The sequence below is a fragment of the Amblyomma mixtum genome, chromosome 2 (assembly GCF_055824585.1).
Source record: "Amblyomma mixtum isolate Tamu chromosome 2, ASM5582458v1, whole genome shotgun sequence".
Taxonomy (NCBI): Eukaryota; Metazoa; Arthropoda; class Arachnida; order Ixodida; family Ixodidae; genus Amblyomma; species Amblyomma mixtum.
In genome coordinates, this window is record NC_143013.1 from 247,631,568 (window position 1) to 247,652,713 (window position 21,146).

Sequence of the window (21,146 nt, forward strand, 5' to 3'; positions counted from 1 at the left end):
GTGCTGCATCGAAGCAAAAATTTCTTTTGAGCAGAGGCTTTGATAAATGTAGCGAATATATTACTTTGAAATTTATCTCTCCCTCTCAGTCAAAGCCTCATTCTCGCGTGGACGGAAAGAGATTTTTGTTTTTGCCAGAAGCCACTCCTGCATCACTCCACGCTTAAAGAAGCATGGTTGCCGGACACGTCCACATAATGAAATTGCTATTTTCCCTTGGTAATGCTGCTTACACTCGAGAAAATCTTTTCGAAAGTTTACCTGCGTTGTTACGTGTTGGCGTTCGCAATGTTTTTATTAATCTTTCCACGAAATACACTCCAGGAATACTCCTTAATTTCCTGCTTTTTATCACTGATAACAAAAGTGTTTATTTTCGACGTTTTAAAACAAAACAGGAAAAGAGTTGTTTCAATGTTCCCACCATTGTGTAGTGATAACACCACACTGTACTGAATTCGAATGCACCGCAGCCAAGTTTCTTCGCTTCAACACAAACTCTAAATGCACGGCACGACGGCAACACATTTTCCTAGTCGGCCTCATCGGTGACATTCCCAAGCAGGTGAAACACCGGCCAGTGTTTCTTTGCAGCTTAAACGGTCACTGCTTCGCACTGCCACTTCACAGCGGTCAAGTTCTGTTGAGAAACAAAAAACAAACGAGAAAAGCTGGCGTTGCAGAGCATCCTGGACAATTCATTATCTTCTTCATCTCATCCTGCATGGACTCACGCGTCATCGCTGCCATAACGGCTACCACACTGCAAGCTTGCGTCTTACACGACCTTGCGTGCTTGGGGGCGCGGTCGACTTAATCTTCTTAGACCACATATCTTTGACGCGCTGTATCGTGGCGCCATCTTCATACGTCAGCGCAAGAAAAAACATTGAAGGTCGTTACAGAGAAACTCTACATTTCTTCGCCGTCTGTGGGAAAGGGTGTACAACAAGGAGTATAAAAAGCGTCGAAACACTGCACCGACCAGCAGTTGGCTCATCATCCCTTGAAAAGCAACCATGGTAAGACGACGTTTTTTGTGCTCTGACGTGCTCCCAAAGAGACTTCTAAGAAAACAATTCGAACTAACTAGGCCGCGTCATTGATGAAATTATTGATATTGCACTTCTTAGAAAGGAGGTAGTTGTTTTTTTCGGAGATTTTGCTTGCACCGAAACAGAAGCTAGACGGCAGAAAGAAAATCAGCGCCCTGTTTCTCTCCATTCTCTGCATGGTAATCTGGCACTTCTAGTGTCACGCGTCGCAATATTAGTCGCCACAACTCCCAAGACAGAAGTAAATGCGTAACAATCGTTAGCAACATACTCATCATGCTCGTCCCTTCGGTGCTAGTTGCAATTGCCGCGTCAGTGCTGGAGAGTTTTTAAAAAGAATACGTCGCAACTTTCCGTCGCTCTATTCTATTTGCCGTCTGAACAGCGGTAAATACTATTTGTGTCGTCAGGCAAGAAAGCCGCTTTATTTTCAACAAGCTGACTACAAACTCCCGCGCTCTAAGGGTTTATTGCATGCAGATAGAGGCTACACACTACAATCAGGATATTCTTTTCCAGATCCGTGCCTGCGTCCTCCTGGCTCTCGCCACCAGTGCTTTTGCTGGTTACACCGGCTTCGGCCTTGGCCACGGCATCGGCTACGCTGGCCTAGGCTACGGCCTCGGCTACGGAGGCCTAGGCTACGGCCTCGGCTACGGAGGCTACGGTTATGGTCTTGGTTACGGTGGCCTTGGTTACGGCCTTGGCTACGCCGGCTACGCCCCAGGCGTCGCGACCGTTGCCCATGCTGCCCCAGCTGTCACCACCGTCGCCCACGCTGCCCCAGCCGTCGCTAGCTACGCCGTCGCCCCAGCTGTGAGTCGCGTTGCCGCCTACCACGCTGCCCCAGCTGTCGCTACCTACGCCGCTGCTCCAGCCGTGACTAAGGTTGCCACCACCTACGCCGCTGCTCCAGCGGTCACCACCGTCGCCCACGCTGCTCCAGCCGTCGCTAGCTACGCCGTCGCCCCAGCTGTGACTCGCGTTGCCGCCTACCACGCTGCCCCAGCTGTCGCCACCTACGCTGCTGCTCCAGTTGTTGCCGCTGCTCCAGCTGTGACCAAGGTTGCCACCACCTACGCTGCTGCTCCAGCTGTTGCCACCGTCGCTCACGCTGCTCCAGTCGCCACCTACGCCGCTGCCCCAGCTTTCGCTGCCGTCCACCACGCCCCAGCTGTGGCCACCGTTGCCCACGCTGCCCCAGCTGTCGCTGGCTACCACGCCGCCCCAGTCTACGGCTACGGCGTTAGCACCCTCGGCTACGGTGCTGGCCACTATGGTTTCGGCCACGGTCTCCTCGGCTACGGCCTGAACTACGGCTACGGCCTCGGCTCTCCCTTCCACTACGGTGCTCTTCTCCGCAAGAAGAAGTGTAAGTATCGGCGTTTCCACGTTATAAATAGTTCTGAGCAGAGATGCCAAATGCAATGTTGTTGCAGATCATCAGAACTTCCAAAAACAGCTCCTAGGCCCATTAAGGCAACAAATTTCATGTGGCTATTGAGGATTATTATGCACTGAGGGAAATGCTCTGATTTATAGAAAGGTGCCCGAATCTTCCCGTGCTCCGCTGGCAGAAATGTACGAAATATTCTTGGGTTAAGCCTAGAATCAAGCTTAATGATACAAGTTTGGAGTTCATTTTTTAATTTATGTCTATAATACAACAATTTTTATAGCCGGGTGAAAGTTTTTGTTTGTCGTCTTACCTTTTTTTGTTTTATTTCAGAAATCCTCAAATCAAGCTACATCTCGATGAAACGTACTCAAGGAACCGCCCATCTCGCCTTGAACCTCGCAGAGAATACGTACAAATAAATATTTTGTACTTAAATTCTTGTTTTGTCAGTGGTCACTCATAGCTACTTGCTTGTAATACTGTGTCTGTGAAAGATGCAGCGGGAAAAACTTTATGTTTATCACCAAATATATTGTGGTGATATTGTGGTGATATATTGGATGGTAATATCACCAAATATCACCATCCGCACCGATGGGAGTAACCTGGGCCAATAATACTTTTGTCTAATCCGCGCGAGTGTACGGCTGACTCCAAGGTGGTCGGCGGATGGTGCATCATGACAGGCACTCAAGATCTCAGACCGCAGCTGTGATGGTACGACAAATAGAAACACTTCTTCGCTGTTGGCAAAGTTGCGCTTGTAGAGAACACCAGACCGTAAAGTGAAGGTGTGAAGCCCTCGAAGCAAAACACGCGGAATGGGAGCTTCTCTGCCTTCGAGGTAATCGATGAGCGGCACCAACTCCGAGTCCGCCCTCTGAAGCTGCGCCATTTGGGTGGTACTAACAGAGCCCAGGAAAGGAAAATCATCGGTGGTTTCTTCGGTATTGATTGGGATAGGCGCGCGCGACAGACAATCCGCATCCTGATGCTTACGGCCAGACTTGTAAACTACTGTTAAGTCGTATTCTTGCAAGCGTAAGCTCCATCTAGCCAAGCGTCCTGAGGGGTCTTGGAGGCTCGCCAGCGAGCATAAGGAGTGGTGGTCGCTTACCACACGGAAGGGTCGTCCGTAGAGGTACGGTCGGAATTTGCAGATGGCCCATATCACTGCAAGACATTCTTTCTCCGTCGTAGAATAATTGGTCTGGGAGCGCGTAAGTGTTCGACTAGCATAACTGATGACCCGTTCTGCGCCGCCTTGCCACTGGATCAGCACTGCACCAAGGCCAACATTGCTGGCGTCAGTGTGGATGTCCGTGGCAGCATTTCTGTCGAAATGGCCGAGTATCGGAGTGCTTTGCACATGGCTGCGAAGCTCGATAAATGCAGCCTCTTCGTCGGTCCCCCACAGGAAGGGCGTGCCATCACGGGTCAGTGCGTTCAGCGGTTCCGCGATTTTCGAGAAATCTTGAATAAAGCGCCTATAATGGAGCACAGGCCCAAACACCGGCGAACGGCCTTCTTGTCAGTGGGGCGTGGAAAACCTGAGACGGCAGCGGTCTTGTAAGGGTCCGGGCGAACACCTTGTGCGTTGACGACGGGGCGAACACCTTGTGCGCTGACGACGTGACCAAGAAAGCGAAGTTCCTCAAAGCCAAAATGGCATTTCTCGGCTTTGATGGTGAGTTGCGCGGATTTGAGCGCTTGTAGCACAATGCGCAACCGCTCCAAGTGTTGGTCAAAGGTGGTCGAAAATATAACGACATCGTCCAGGTACACCAAGCAGGACTGCCATTTCAAGCCGGAGAGAACAGTGTCCATCATGCGTTGGAACGTGGCCGGTGCTGAGCACAGACCAAATGGAAGCACTTTAAACTCATAGAGACCGTCAGGCGTCACGAAAGCCGTCTTCTCCCGGTCTCGCTCGTCCACTTCGATTTGCCAGTACCCGCTTTTAAGATCTAATGGCGAGAAGTATCGGGCATTCCGCAATCGGTCGAGCGCGTCATCTATCCTGGGCAGCGGGTAAACGTCCTTTTTGGTCACGTTGTTAAGTTTCCTGTAGTCCACGCAGAAACGCAGAGTATTGTCCTTTTTTTTCACAATAACCACAGGCAATGCCCACGGACTGGTGGACGGCTGATTGACATCGTCTGCAAGCATCTCGGCAACCTGATTCTGAATGGCTTCTCTCTTCACCGGGCAAACACGATATGGGCGCTGGCAGACGGGTCGCGTAGTCTCGTCAGTGATGATACGATGCTTGGCGAGTGGAGTTCGGCCGACCTTCGAGCACGTAGCGAAACAGTCCGCAAAGTCTGCCAAGAGGTCCGACAGAAGATCCCTCTGAACCGACGGCAGGGCAGGATTTATTCTGACTGACTGAAGAACGTGATGTGGGCCAGCATGCTCCGGAGTGGGTCCTCCCACGGTGCACAAACCTGGGACCTCAGCAACGTCGTGGAGGAAGGCAATAGCCATGCCTTTGGCCAGGTGCTGATATTCGTTGGCAAAGTTAGTCAGGAGGACGTGGGTGCGGCCGTCACGTAGCTGGACGAGACCTCTTGCAACGGCAAGTCCCCGCTTAAGCAGCAGTGGGCTATGGCTAGGCCCTCGTAGTCGTGAAAGAGGTCATACCGCACGAGCACCAGAACACTGCACCGCGGCGGCACCGTAGCGTCGTTGTCGACAATGCGCAGGGCGTTGCTGCAGGTATCGCGGGAGTCAAAGCGCGCCACAGCCTGTTTGGTCGAGAACGTGACACGTGCCTCCTGAAAGTCAATCACAGCGCCGTTCGACTGCAGGAAGTCCATCCCCAGAATCAAGTCTCTGGAACACTCGGGGAGTACGACAAATTCACCAACGTACGTGAAACCACTAATCCCAACTCTAGCCGTGCACTTGCCCACAGGGGAAATTAGGTGGCCACCAGCGGTGCGAATGGGGGTCCCCGTCCACGGTGTTAGAACTTTCTTAAGTTCTCCAGCAAAGACACGGCTCATAACAGAATAATCAGCACCGGTATCGAGCAGCGCGGTAATCTCAGTGCCATCGACTGTCACACGCAAATCGGATGCAGCGTATCTTATACTGTCACTGGCTCTCTCTGTCCAGGTATCGTCGGCTCGAGGGTTTCGCGATGGAGGATCTTGACACGTCCCGACGTCAGCGGCCTTGTCTCCAGAGGTCGCTGGTGTTAGTTTTCCCGACGCCGACTCGGCGAGCGACGGCCATCAGAGCTACTCTGGTGGCCAGGGCTGGAAGAGCGATAACGGAGAGGCGAAGGGGAACGGGACTCGCGCCTTCCAGAGTAGGCAGGGTTCTGGCGTGCCCATAGATGCTGCGCAATCTTATGCGGTCGTTCGCCGTTCTGAGGGCAGGGTGCGTCGGGATGGAAACCGCGAAGGCCCACTTGGCGGTACGGACATGCTCGGTAGAGGTGACCGGGCTCCCCACAGTGGTAGCACAGAGGCCTGGGGTCCGGTGTACGCCACAAATCCGACTTGCGAGGGCATGGCCCAGCTGTAGCAGATGCGGTTGCGGAATATGCGGCGATGTTACTCACGGGGGTCGTCGGGGCCATACCGTAGCCAGGCACGCTTGGGTGACATGTGCCGATGTTGCTCACGCCAGGCGTTGGGGTAGTGGGACCGTAGCCTGTCGTGCGACGTACAAACGGATGCGTACGTGGGTCTGTCTTCGAACCGGGACGGCGCTTCGGGGACAGGTGGTGCCTGCGCAGCCTGTCGCACCTCGTCCCTGACGACTTCAGTCAGTGCTGCCAGCGGCGCAGGTGCAACCTGGGGCAGATGGATCCGTTGGAGTTCCTCCCTGACAACTGAGCGAATTAGTTCGCGCAAGGTGTCTGCACTGCCGCAGAGACACGACGAAAAGCCTTCGGGCACCATGCAGTTGATGTCCCGGTTGTACTGGCGGGCACGTTGTTGCAGCGTCGTCTCCATCGTGGTCGCCTCGGTTAGAAATTCCGCCACCGTGCGGGGTGGGTTGCGCACGAGGCCCGCGAACAGCTCCTGCTTAACCCCACGCATGAGATGGCGCAGCTTCTTCTCCTCTGTCATGTTGGGGTTGGCGCGCTTGAAACGACGGGCCATGTCTTCGATGTACATGCGCACGCTTTCGTTCGTGCACTGATCTCGGGAGTGCAGCGCAGCTTCAGCCTTCTCCCGGCGGTCAGCGTTGGGGAACGTAGCCAGGAGACTCCGGCAAAACATCTCCCAGGTGGGAAGGGTAGCCTCGTGGTTTTCAAACCACGTCCGAGCAGACTCTTCCAGGGCAAAGTAGACGTTATTGAGCTTGCGCTCGTCGCACCAGCCGTTGTAGCGTGTGACCCGCTCGAAGGTCTCCAGCCAGTCCTCAGCGTCTTCGAACACGTCACCGTGAAAAGATGGCGGTGTTCGCGGTGGGTGGCAAAGGATCGGCGCCAGGGGCCTGGTGTCAGCGGCCATGGCAGTTGGACTCGACGGTAGAGGCTGGATCGGCGGCGGGGTCCTGGTGTCAGTGGCGATGACAGTTGCACTCGGCGGTCGAGGCTCCGACGTCCTTGTTGGCGGGGGAAGGGGCCCAAATTCAGGCGACTCTCCGCGGAGACGGCGGCTGGGTCGCTGGTGAACCGATGTGAGGTCCGTAGTGACGTTGTACGGAGTGTGCAGGTCGGGAAGCGTACCCAGCACCTCCACCAAACTGTAGCGTGCAACGCCAAAAAGAACACCAGCGCAGAGACGAAAAACCTGCGGCGGACCCTCGGTGGTTCGAGCGCGCGCGCGACAGCCAACTAACTTCTTTCTCTTTTAGTGCATGCACTACTTCTGTCTCTTCGAATGCATGTATCAATATTTTATTGGTGACATTTCGTGTTTTTAAAAATTCAATTCAATTCAATTCATTTATCTTCCAGAGCGGTACAAACACAAACTCTGAATGGTCCTCTGGACTAAAAGTTGTACAGAGCAGCTTGACAAAGGTCCAGGAGCCACCTTACAAGACCACAGTCGACTTAGAATAACAAAAGAAAGTGCGCTCATCAAAATTCCCATTGAAAAAATATGGGTAATGAAGCATGTCTCAAAAGCGTAGATACACATGAAACAAACAGTGAGACAATAAAAAAGAAACAAAAATCATTTGTTGATATCGAAGCACACGGCCAAAGGAGAATTAAAGGAAGCACATGACCAAACAAAAGGAATTCATCCGAGATCTCTCAAGATAAATTAAATATCATTGTTGAGAATAGCCTGCAAGCAAAGAACGGTGTCGGGAATAAGATTTTGAGCAGAATTTTGCGAGACGTTCACGTCATGCTCCAAGAACTTCATACTGACTTTACGCGCTGCCAATACAGGTGTGCTTTCAAACAAAATCAATGTCATATGCAAAAAAAAAAATCGACTTCTAGAACTAAAGCACCTTGGGCCGCAAGTCTTAGTGGCGTTAGCTAACACCTGTGCCCATTCCTGATAATGGCTTCTGAGTCAAGACCATTACATGCAGGCTTCTTCCTAGAGTCGTGAAGCAACTCTGCGCGGGCGCATCTTTAGGTGACAGATATTTTCGCAGCGTTGTACTGAGTGTTTCGGTAACTGAACCCAGCACCTTAAATAGGCGCAACTTTGCTCTGGTGGGACATCCCTTAAAGTTAATTCCTGCAGGCACTAGCGGCGTCCGCCTAGGCTTTATAGAAAACATTCAGGTTGCCCCAGATGAAATCGGTCATCATATATAACATGCCGAAGCCTTCTTGTAAAATGAAATTAAATGAGTGTTTTGCTGCCTAGTATTTCTTTTTTACATCTACTTTAAAAATTACTCGACATAATTTATTGCTTTCTTAAATATCACTTAGTTTCCAAGGCCGGTGAGTACGTCGGATGATCACCATAATCGGTGAAGGAGAACGATGAGGCTGTTATGCCGGGAAACCCGCCCGGATTCCAATTCTGCAGGTCGCAAAGTTTCTGCTGCGAACGTCCCTTTGACAAGCCCTGGTGCTGCGCCGCAAGGCAACGCGCCCTAACGCTCCCTTGACAAGCCACGATGCTGCGCCGTAAGTCAGCGGTGTCTAAGGAGAAGCATCGGCGAGCAGCGTGCCTGGACACGTCGCTGGGTGCCAGACTACGAGGCGTCGCTTTCCCTTTCCCCGGGGCGTCACCGCGCGCGGCAAAATTTGAAGCGGGTGGCCGGCGCGGTCGCTGGTTGGTCCTTTCGGACTGCCGTCGAGTGCTGCCTTTGGATTGGCCAGTTCTGAGGGACCGCCGTTCCTGAGGCTATATAAGCGCCACCGCTGCCGCTTGGATAGCAGCTACAACTGACCGAGTGACCGACCCACCGTGAGTCGAGTGCTGCTCACGAGTGGAGTCTGTTGGTGTGACGCGTTGGTGTCTCGCTGGTCGTCGCGTCGCTGTGCGAGAACAGTCGCGTCGTGTAGCTCTCGGCCCCCGTGCCGATGTTGTACTGTGTAATGCCCTGTACATAGTGTATAAAGCGTTTTCTTGATCTCACCGACGCCGGACTCGGAGTCTTCGCTACCGCCAAGAGAGCTGGCAGCGCTCTGTCACGAAACGGGTGGCGAGCGCTACGGGACCACCTCTATGGCACAACATTGGTGATAGCGGTGGGATGCCAAAGTCACAACATTGGTGGCAGCGGTGGGATGCCCAAAGTCACAACATTGGTGGCAGCGGTGGGATGCCAAAGTCACAACATGTTATGCCGGGAAACCCGCCCGGATTCCAATTCTGCAGGTCGCAAACTTTCTGCTGCGAACGTCCCTTTGACAAGCCCTGGTGCTGCGCCGCAAGGCAACGCGCCCTAACGCTCCCTTGACAAGCCACGATGCTGCGCCGTAAGTCAGCGGTGTCTAAGGAGAAGCATCGGCGAGCAGCGTGCCTGGACACGTCGCTGGGTGCCAGACTACGAGGCGCCGCTTTCCCTTTCCCCGGGGCGTCACCGCGCGCGGCAAAATTTGAAGCGGGTGGCCGGCGCGGTCGCTGGTTGGTCCTTTCGGACTGCCGTCGAGTGCTGCCTTTGGATTGGCCAGTTCTGAGGGACCGCCGTTCCTGAGGCTATATAAGCGCCACCGCTGCCGCTTGGATAGCAGCTACAACTGACCGAGTGACCGACCCACCGTGAGTCGAGTGCTGCTCACGAGTGGAGTCTGTTGGTGTGACGCGTTGGTGTCTCGCTGGTCGTCGCGTCGCTGTGCGAGAACAGTCGCGTCGTGTAGCTCTCGGCCCCCGTGCCGATGTTGTACTGTGTAATGCCCTGTACATAGTGTATAAAGCGTTTTCTTGATCTCACCGACGCCGGACTCGGAGTCTTCGCTACCGCCAAGAGAGCTGGCAGCGCTCTGTCACGAAACGGGTGGCGAGCGCTACGGGACCACCTCTATGGCACAACATTGGTGATAGCGGTGGGATGCCAAAGTCACAACATTGGTGGCAGCGGTGGGATGCCCAAAGTCACAACATTGGTGGCAGCGGTGGGATGCCAAAGTCACAACATGTTATGCCGGGAAACCCGCCCGGATTCCAATTCTGCAGGTCGCAAACTTTCTGCTGCGAACGTCCCTTTGACAAGCCCTGGTGCTGCGCCGCAAGGCAACGCGCCCTAACGCTCCCTTGACAAGCCACGATGCTGCGCCGTAAGTCAGCGGTGTCTAAGGAGAAGCATCGGCGAGCAGCGTGCCTGGACACGTCGCTGGGTGCCAGACTACGAGGCGCCGCTTTCCCTTTCCCCGGGGCGTCACCGCGCGCGGCAAAATTTGAAGCGGGTGGCCGGCGCGGTCGCTGGTTGGTCCTTTCGGACTGCCGTCGAGTGCTGCCTTTGGATTGGCCAGTTCTGAGGGACCGCCGTTCCTGAGGCTATATAAGCGCCACCGCTGCCGCTTGGATAGCAGCTACAACTGACCGAGTGACCGACCCACCGTGAGTCGAGTGCTGCTCACGAGTGGAGTCTGTTGGTGTGACGCGTTGGTGTCTCGCTGGTCGTCGCGTCGCTGTGCGAGAACAGTCGCGTCGTGTAGCTCTCGGCCCCCGTGCCGATGTTGTACTGTGTAATGCCCTGTACATAGTGTATAAAGCGTTTTCTTGATCTCACCGACGCCGGACTCGGAGTCTTCGCTACCGCCAAGAGAGCTGGCAGCGCTCTGTCACGAAACGGGTGGCGAGCGCTACGGGACCACCTCTATGGCACAACATTGGTGATAGCGGTGGGATGCCAAAGTCACAACATTGGTGGCAGCGGTGGGATGCCCAAAGTCACAACATTGGTGGCAGCGGTGGGATGCCAAAGTCACAACATGTTATGCCGGGAAACCCGCCCGGATTCCAATTCTGCAGGTCGCAAACTTTCTGCTGCGAACGTCCCTTTGACAAGCCCTGGTGCTGCGCCGCAAGGCAACGCGCCCTAACGCTCCCTTGACAAGCCACGATGCTGCGCCGTAAGTCAGTGGTGTCTAAGGAGAAGCATCGGCGAGCAGCGTGCCTGGACACGTCGCTGGGTGCCAGACTACGAGGCGCCGCTTTCCCTTTCCCCGGGGCGTCACCGCGCGCGGCAAAATTTGAAGCGGGTGGCCGGCGCGGTCGCTGGTTGGTCCTTTCGGACTGCCGTCGAGTGCTGCCTTTGGATTGGCCAGTTCTGAGGGACCGCCGTTCCTGAGGCTATATAAGCGCCACCGCTGCCGCTTGGATAGCAGCTACAACTGACCGAGTGACCGACCCACCGTGAGTCGAGTGCTGCTCACGAGTGGAGTCTGTTGGTGTGACGCGTTGGTGTCTCGCTGGTCGTCGCGTCGCTGTGCGAGAACAGTCGCGTCGTGTAGCTCTCGGCCCCCGTGCCGATGTTGTACTGTGTAATGCCCTGTACATAGTGTATAAAGCGTTTTCTTGATCTCACCGACGCCGGACTCGGAGTCTTCGCTACCGCCAAGAGAGCTGGCAGCGCTCTGTCACGAAACGGGTGGCGAGCGCTACGGGACCACCTCTATGGCACAACATTGGTGATAGCGGTGGGATGCCAAAGTCACAACAAGGCACAATGGCCGGCCATCGGCATAAAGCGATCAGAGCGGCACGAAGAGTGCCTTAAAAATTGCGTCTTCGTACGCCCGCGCTGTGACACATGGCCGTTTAGGGAAGTAGATAACACGAGGTGCTAAACAAAATGGTTCATTAGAAACGGAAACCAAGAGAGAGGGCTGTTACGAAAGAGGCAGTTTGGAAATGCCTGAGACTCGGTGCGCTCCCCTTTCTTTTTTTGGATTCGGCTTCATTTAAAACCGTATTTGGTCGGAGATGTCAAATTCGTGCTCGCGCCCATTTTCATCTTAATACAGTCGACATCGGAAGGTACTTGTAGGTGTCCAGAGCCTAAGGGATGCCGGAGCTTACTGCAAAGGACAGCATACCGCCAGAAACGGGCAGGTCGCGCTTCTTCGCGTGCACCCTTTGCTAAGACAGGAACTGATTGAGGCGCCCCGTGTCAGCCTTACTTTCTCCCCTTAACCATGGCAGAAAGAAAAAACAGCGCCTGCCGAGGAGCGAGGCTGTTTTAAAAGTAGTTAATTTTAATGGCGAGCACATTCTTAACCATGTTCTCGAGAACCACCGAATATTCACATTCAGTAGTCCACGACCATGCCAAGGCCCGGTTCGAAGAAAAGCTTCGGACATTGCCCAAAGCGCGCCCAAAGCGCGCCCAAGTGCCCAAAGCGCGCGACGCGCCGGCTCTGTCGGCACACCTCGCGACAGACGGACTGCCACTGGTCCAACACGGAAAAGAATAATTTGGGCTCCTGGCCACCAGGGCTTACGAGGTAATGAGGCCCCTGAAGCGACTGCCCGAGCGCTTATTCACCGGACTCCTCATCCCAGCTCTTCTGGCTCGGAGACTAACCAGCCGCTGCTGCGATTCTAGCAATAATAACGCATTATAGCGACAACCACCGCCTTTTCCCGGCCCCTAGCAAAGGGGCTGAGTAAGACGGAACGGAAGAGCGAACTTTAAGGCGCCTGCAGACAGGTACTCTACTCTGTCCTGCAATCATAAAACATTACAATCCTAACACGGATGGGCGGTGCCCGCACTGTGGGGAGACCTGTCATATTTTACACATGGTGTGGGCATGTACTCAAAATCCCCACCTCCCTCCTTTCCCAACCCCTTCCCGAGAGGCATGGGAGACTGCCCTCCTCCACAGCTCCTCGCTTGAGTCCCAAAGGGCTCTGGCGAAACTTGCGAGAGACGGGGCCTCGTCATGCGGTGTCCCGGACTAGGGACGCCGACCATGCAGCGGGGCCTCTCTGTGGCTCCCAAATTCTATTTCATGAAATAAAAGTTTTCACCACCACCACCGCCCAGCACTGCGTTTACAATGCGTCTGATGACTGAAGAGGAAAACGAGCTGCCGGCGCCGTATGCTCCTGACATAGAAGTGTGGTTTTCAAGGCTACTGGCTCAATGGGAAGTTGTCGACCGCCGTAAAATTGGTCCGAACCAGCCGCTTCCTACCTGGTAACCTTAACGCAGCACTTTTTAATCGACAAAATCAAGTTGCCAAAACATTAAAATACTTGAGACAGCCTGCTCTACGCACTCGAATGCTGCTCGATTATCGCGCTCACATATGCGACATTATGAAATGCTGCCAGCTTCGTGTCGTCTGCGCTACCCACGACAGTGCTTTGGGTTGCTGTTGGTACAGTGATAAACGCCAGAGGCTGCTGACACTGAGCTTTTGCGGCGTCCCGCCAGCAACCGCTGGGGCTTATCTTGGAACCAAAAGCAATGGCAATCTCTGTCGCGGGCAGCGCAGTAGGCGCGAAGCTGGCAGCGCTGTAATCGTGGTCATTCCTAAATGCCGTCGCGGTACCTCTGGCTTTCCCCTCCTTGTGCAACCTCCAGATTCTGCTGGTCCGCTGTGCGTGGGAAAAACAGCCAGCTTCTAAAGACGTGTCCAACCACGACGACATACGTTTTTAAGCATGAAATGCTTTTTTAAGCATGAAATGCTTTTAGCTCCCGCTGTGAGCACTGTGGTGACGTCACGCCGAGACCGAGAGTCAACATCCGGGCACTGAATTCCACTCATCCGGGCACTGAATTCCACTCATCCGGGCACTGAAACGAGACCATCCGGGCAACGTACGATATTTAACGAGACTCTCTAAGAGAGAGGGCCGCGCTTCCGCGCCGTCCCAAAGGATGGCGCTGCGGTCCCACACACACGCATGTAAAAGACCGGCCGCTGGGCCTTCAGGTCATGAAGTTTCCCCCTTTGGCAGGCAGATGTATACACGCTCGCGGAGTATTCGAACGCGCTGCATATCCATTCTTGTCAGGCCTGCGTAACGTCGTGTCCGCGTACGCTTCTGCATCGTCCTGTATTTCAATGCCGACACCGTCACAGCTGTTTAACCAGCAATGAAGCCTGATGAAAGGAGAGTTAGGAAGCGTCTTGCGGAAAGCGATCGCTTTGCGAGTGATACGCCACAGCAGAAGACTGCTCGTCCCTGCCGACAACGCCATGATTATGCGGCCGCTCCCGAAAACGACAAGGCCGCCACGGTTCGCTGCTGCCTACCTAAGCCCGCACTATAGCAGGCAATCGCTTCGACGCAACAAGAAGAGTGTGGTGTGTTGAACACTAGACCCATTTCAAGATTTTGTCTAGTACCATCTACAACCAATGTGTTACGTCCGTAAACATTTCATCCTTAGTGTACTCTCGGTTACGGGAGAGGCAGAGATTTTTCCCCTTCATTTGATTAAGGTTTAATCTGACTTTCTCATACGCACGGTGCACTCTGTAAGGCAGTATTGTGTTTAAATTTCGCGGGCATGCATTCTTCTCGAACGAAAAGGACTGCGTTAAGCTACCCCTTCGGAAGCGGTACGGTCTCTCCATTTTCATGGCACGCAACAAGTTCCCAATCTACACAAAGCCAATATTAAAAAAAAAGTAATTCATTATTGTTGACTATTTTAATCTAAGCACAACGAAAAAATACCCTCCGGTGCTGTGCATATAATTCGACGAAACTTTTACCTCATTTGAATTCAGAAGAAGGCTTTGTTCTTTTTTTTTTGTAAAGCTTGCTCAATTTTCGGTTACATGCCCAGTACTCCATAATGCCTCTTACACCAATGGCTATGTTGTAACTTATTTCTCCCCCTAGCGAAATCTAGGCACTTTTGTTCAGAAGTTCCTACTCGCTTGAGGATTCTGGTGTGGGGTAGTTGGTTCATGCTTTAAGAAACAGATTCTCACAACGAAACAGACCGAGGAGAAGAAAGAACACGAAACACAGGATGGGCTCTGTCCTGTGCTTCGTCCTGTCCTGTGTCTCAGCGCCCGTCCTGTGTTTCGTATTCCTTCTTGCCCTCGTTCCGTTGCGCTGTGTGAATCTGTTTCTTAAATCGCTTGAGAAGTTGCTGAATGTTGTCACAAAGCAGTATGTTTGTGAATTTGTGCGTTCATATATGCTTGTGTTAATGTTTTTTGAGAGTGCACTTAGTCGGCATTGGTTTTTGTTATCTGCCGCCTACAACCGGCATCGTGTTTTGTTGAAGGTCCAGGGAAGTTAAGACTGACAAGCACTGACCAGAATAACGTAGCCACCAGAGAAAGTGCTTCAAGCGCAGACTGGCATAGAAATATGCGTAATATAACATAACCCCCCCCCCCCCCCCCCCCCACGGATTGCTCGATATGAAATGTTATAATGCGCATACTTTGTAACGGTTCAGTCATAACGACGGCGGCATTCTGCACCAATATATGTCGGTATATTTGAAAAATCTCTTAACAAACCTTTGTGAATTCCAGAGCCACGGAATGCGTGGATATTAGGACAATCATAGGGTGTTTAATGAGCGCTGAGGGGAAAGACTGCGCAAAACTACGTCCTTAGGTGTGGGATCTGAACCGGCAGATATGTAGTTTTGATAGAGGACGGAGCTTTGTTAAGGAAGGAAACTAAGAAAAAGCAGGAGATCTTCAGCAACGCACTAAGTGGAATTACAAAACTGCGCTGGGCACGTGCATTCGTTGCAGGCTACGACTGATACGTGGTCGGCAACCAGCTTTCCCGAGTTCGCAGGGTAATAAACATTGTATCGGCGAGTGAAGCAGTTGTTCTTTCTCTCCAGCTGTCAGATATGCATACAGCTCTGGATCTAAAATGAAAAGGTGTGTTTTCTGTCCGATGTTAATAGCAATTTAAAAGGTGGCGTTTTTCTGGTTAAAGGGAGAGTTAAAAAAAATAGACCAGACAAAACGAAGGGAAAAATCGTTAGAGCGCTCAGAGGTGATCACCGCCGAAGAAAGCAACTCGCTTGCGTCTTCGCGGAGTCACTGATCGCATAATCGTATAACTGAGCAGCAGAAAGTGAACAAGGACGTTCAAGAAACATACATACGAGGACGATGCTGCACTCACAACTGAGGAATTTTTTTGAAAAACCGTATAGTTATCCCGAAGAACAGGCATGCCTTCGAAAGTTGTCTACCGTCTTCTGCTCACATGGCCGTGCAGGTACTTGACCTCTTTTTTCGATAGGCAAACTGGTGGCTTGCTGATGCATTGCTCACCAATCCACCATAACGTTCACTGATCGCCACTCTACACCCGCCGTCAAAAGTAAATCAAAGGCGGCTCTGTCGAAAAAAAAATTAATCTCTTTGAATCCAAAGTGTAATGGCGGAGATTTATTGGTGCGCTGTGTAATTCGCACCATCACAATTAGGCTGCATTTATTTGTTGAAGGATACATAAAATAGGGGCCGTGAACCTTACCTTTTCGCTAATATTGCGTCTGACTTACTTTTAACCGAACCTGTCCGTTCAAAATCTGAAGAGGAACAGGCCGGTTATGTAGCCCGATTACCTGGAACCGCCTAAGTTTCTCATACATCTTAAATGTAGAGCTCCACACTATGGAACTCTATGATTCGGTGCTGGCGAGGCGGAACTGTAGGTTCACGTGGACTGCATCTTTCAGACGCCGGCTGTGTCGAATACCAGACTCACTGAATTAATAAAATGAAAACAAAAGAAGACTCAAAGGAAAGCTCGACATTATGCGGAGTGCATGCGCAATCCAAGCCTTCTTGAAGCTATTTTCTTCTTTCTGGGCAGGTCAAAGCTGGGGCTCGGCCATGGCCGATAAAACCCACCACGTGCCTCCATATAGGGCCGAGTTTCTACCTTTTATTTTTGACATAATAGCTGAAAACTTTCAATTGATGGTCCCTCGTTGCACTCCCACTTTCCTCGCTGGCTCCGGGCATACACACACTGGTGTTGTGTGTTCCTGACACCATTAAAGCGGGGGAGGGGGGGGGGGGGAGATGCAGTTGTTGGTACAGTTGGAGGTGCTCTAGACATAGAGTGGCAGCTCAGCCAGTATCCAGCTACCATGGGACAAAGTGTGTGGTGATTGGCGTTTAGCTTCCGCCGGTCTTGAGCCAGACAATGGAACGCAGTCAAATGCCCCCTTTTTAATAAACTTTATACACCCAAGAGAAAATACTGCGGAGTTATAAATAACTCACGAGAACTAAAAAGCAGCGCAACGCATGCAAGGTAGAAAAGCGAGAGGCTACAAGTTGGGGCCACGGCACCGCCACTGCGATCCCACGCTCACCACTGATGTATCTACAGGTGCTGCTGCTGATTTTCCTGGGCCGGCCATGGACGATGCACAAGACGGAATGCCTCAACGATACAAGCTCCCAGCTCGGCGCGTGTACGTCAACCGACTGCGGCCTATCAACATGTTTTTTGCCTGCGTCACCTATTCTGGATGCTCCGCCACTTCTGGACGCAGTGGTCGATTCCGTCTGGCAACGTGGGACTCTGACTGCTGATCGGGCGGTACAAAAGTGCGCGCCTATCGACGCCCCTCTGGGCCACGGCACCGCCACTGCGATCCCACGCTCACCACTGATGTATCTACAGGTGCTGCTGCTGATTTTCCTGGGCCGGCCATGGACGATGCACAAGACGGAATGCCTCAACGATACAAGCTCCCAGCTCGGCGCGTGTACGTCAACCGACTGCGGCCTATCAACATGTTTTTTGCCTGCGTCACCTATTCTGGATGCTCCGCCACTTCTGGACGCAGTGGTCGATTCCGTCTGGCAACGTGGGACTCTGACTGCTGATCGGGCGGTACAAAAGTGCGCGCCTATCGACGCCCCTCTGGGCCACGGCACCGCCACTGCGATCCCACGCTCACCACTGATGTATCTACAGGTGCTGCTGCTGATTTTCCTGGGCCGGCCATGGACGATGCACAAGACGGAATGCCTCAACGATACAAGCTCCCAGCTCGGCGCGTGTACGTCAACCGACTGCGGCCTATCAACATGTTTTTTGCCTGCGTCACCTATTCTGGATGCTCCGCCACTTCTGGACGCAGTGGTCGATTCCGTCTGGCAACGTGGGACTCTGACTGCTGATCGGGCGGTACAAAAGTGCGCGCCTATCGACGCCCCTCTGGGCCACGGCACCGCCACTGCGATCCCACGCTCACCACTGATGTATCTACAGGTTGGTTACTATGACGCTTATTCTTACCGTGACGATGACGTCTGTCTTTTAGCGGTGTCGTGGCCACCTCATGTTTTGAAAAGTTTCCGCGCTGGTGTATCCTATTTATGGTGTCTGCTAGTTTTGGGAGGCGATGTCGAGCCAAACCCGGGACCCATGACTAAGGCTCAAGAGGAAAAGCTGGACCTTGTGGCTGGTTCCATCTTACGCCTTGAAGCTAGCAATGCAGTCCTTCAAGACTCTGTCAACAAAGTGCTTCAGATTCATGCAGACTTAAAAATTGACTTAGAAAAACTAACAAAGCGAGTTCACGATCTAGAGCAGAAATTTGCAACCGCACCATCTGCTGAGCTCGTGGTGAACAGTGACAAGGGTCTCGCAATTGTACAGGAAAAAATTGACGACCTTGAAAATCGCTCTAGGCGATCCAATGTTCTATTTTACGGTATAGATGATCCAGAGAAGTCGGAAACTTGGGAGGAGTCTGAACGTCTCGTAAATGACTTTTGTAAAGAAAAACTTGGGCTTACTGTTGAATCTGTTTCTAGAGCACATCGCGTGGGCCGCTTTTCTTCCGAGAAAAAGCGGCCTATCATAGCCAAATTTTTTAATGAAAGGGAAGTTGACACTGTCATGAGCCGCGGCTATAAGTTAAAAAACACTAATTTAAGCATCTCGCGCGATTACTCCGAAGCCGTTCGCGAAAAGCGACGGAAGCTTCTCCAGTTTTCAAAATCTATTAAGAAAGATGGGGATAAAGTGCGACTCGTTTTCAACAAGCTCTTCGTTAACGATGATCTTTACATGTGGAACACCAACGAAAGTCGAGCCATTCTTGTATCAGGGCGCGAGGATGGCGAATGACGTCCTCCCTCCGTTTCCGTTAACCTGAGTTCATCGACCACCTCACCTGCCAAATTACATTGTGGTAATGATAACGAATGGCTGTTTTTGTACACCAACATTAGAAGTGTTGTAGCTAACGGTATTGCACTATCATCTTTCATCGATTCATGTCAAGCTTCTTTAGTGGTACTAACTGAGACGTGGCTGAACGACACTATTCATGATGTCAACATCTTTAGCAGTGCATGCAATTTCAAATTTTTTCGCTGCGATAGACAATTGCGAAGGGGGGGCGGTGTTCTCATCGCGATAAAGGTAGATTTCATTGCCACACCTATCGTTATCGATTCTTTCCTTGAATGTGTTTGGGTTTCTTTGAATGATGGTGCATTTCGTGTCATCATCGGCGTTTTCTACCGTCCTCCCGACATGTCTGGTGCGTTTTCAGATGAATATCATCGGGTGCTCAGTGAAATGTATGCGCGTTTTCCTAATTCCGCTGTTATTATATTTGGAGATTTTAATTTTCCAAGAATTAATTGGTCAACACTTTCCGTAGTGGACACAGATGCAGAAGCGCATTCTTTTCTCAGCACTTGCCTTGATTTTTCATTAACACAACTCATTAACCAACCAACACGATCAACTAAAGCGTCTTCCAATGTACTTGACTTAGTTCTCACAAACAAACCTGATATATTTTCAGGCATAACTCATGAGGAACGCATCTCTGACCACGATGTTATCACTGGGTACATTAAATTTCGCGCTAGTAAAAAGATAACTACTAAAAAGAAAATAAGATGTTACGGCAAAGCAAATTTTGATGCAATTAATGCAGAATTATTAATGTTTTCTGATAAATATTTGCATGATTTCTGCTCTCGCTCTATAGAGCAGAACTGGATCCTTTTTAAAACTGCCCTCAATGATCTCATCGACCAGTTCATTCCCATGTTAACAATTACCTGTGATAGCAGTTCTCCTTGGTTTACCAACCGTCTTCGACGGCTGAACAACAAAAAGAAAAAGCTATACAGACAGGCAAAACTGAATGGTCTTGTGAGTTCACATGACAAATACAGAGCATGTGAAAAGGATTATAAGGCACTATTAAAATCTACTCGGCGCAACTTTTTTTCTCATGACTTGTCGTCCATGCTGAAAAATAATATTCGCCGTTTTTGGCGTGTGGTAAACCCAGCAATTCGACCTGACATCACTCTTACAGATTCTGTTGGTGTTCCCATCCCTGATTCAGAGTGCGCTCAACTTCTTAACGATGCGTTTGTAACTGTGTTCACAGATGAAGACATAACTTCCTTGCCTACATTAAGCGCACTAGTGGAACTAACTATGGACGAGATAGTCATCAGTGAGCCTGGTGTTTTATCTCTACTAAACAATCTCAAAACATCTTCTAGCGCTGATCATATGTGCTTCAATAATAAAATTTTAAGGAATACATCACATAGCATTTGTTCCATGTTAACCGCATTATTTTCCCAGTCGCTATCAACTGGCACCATTCCTAACGACTGGCGCATAGCTAAGATAATACCAATTTTCAAATCAGGTGATCGTGCTTCTCCGCTTAACTATCGTCCCATCTCCTTAACAAGTACAGTTTGTAAATTACTCGAGCATATTATACATACTCAGGTCATCAACTACCTTGAAGATAATAACATTATCTTCGATCATCAGCACGGTTTTCGCAAGGGCTACTCATGCGACACCCAACTTGCCGGTTTTATTAACGATATTCATGCACTGATTGACGCTGGTTTTCAAGTTGACGCAATATTTTTAGATTTTTCTAAAGCATTTGATCGCGTTCCACACCAAAGGTTGTTGCTTAAACTTTCCCAACTGAACATTCACCCTAATATTATTGCATGGATAGCAGATTTTCTCTCATCTAGAATTCAGTTCACATCAGTTAACAACTCTAACTCATGTAACGCTAATGTTACGTCTGGAGTTCCACAAGGCAGTGTACTGGGACCTTTACTTTTCCTCATCTATATTAATGACTTACCCAATTGCGTGACGTCCAGAATCAGACTATTTGCTGACGATTGTGTGCTTTATCGACGTATAACCTGTAACACTGACAGCCAGCCACTGCAGTCTGATCTTGAAGCGATAAGCACATGGTGTTCTAATTGGTTAATGCCTTTAAATCTTTCCAAAACTAAGCTCATGTCTTTCACCAACAAGCCACGTATTCCTACCGCCTACTTTCTTGATAACAATAGTGTAGAA

General features: G+C 51.3%; 2 protein-coding genes across 2 annotated transcripts in view; both read left to right on the forward strand.

Moving 5' to 3' along the window:
- Nucleotides 1-1,529: 1,529 nt before the first annotated feature.
- The window catches only part of LOC149363359 (uncharacterized), a 36,058-nt gene continuing 16,441 nt past the window's right edge, over nucleotides 1,530-21,146 (forward strand). The window contains exon 1 of the mRNA XM_089568481.1: nucleotides 1,530-2,268. Within this exon, the coding sequence (XP_089424607.1) occupies nucleotides 1,530-2,268 (739 nt within the window). The remainder of the gene's footprint in view (nucleotides 2,269-21,146) is intronic.
- Nucleotides 17,095-19,161, forward strand: LOC149363360 (uncharacterized). The gene has a single exon (XM_089573460.1). It carries the CDS (start codon nucleotides 17,130-17,132, stop codon nucleotides 18,894-18,896), a length of 1,767 nt encoding a protein of 588 aa, XP_089429586.1. The 5' UTR covers nucleotides 17,095-17,129; the 3' UTR covers nucleotides 18,897-19,161.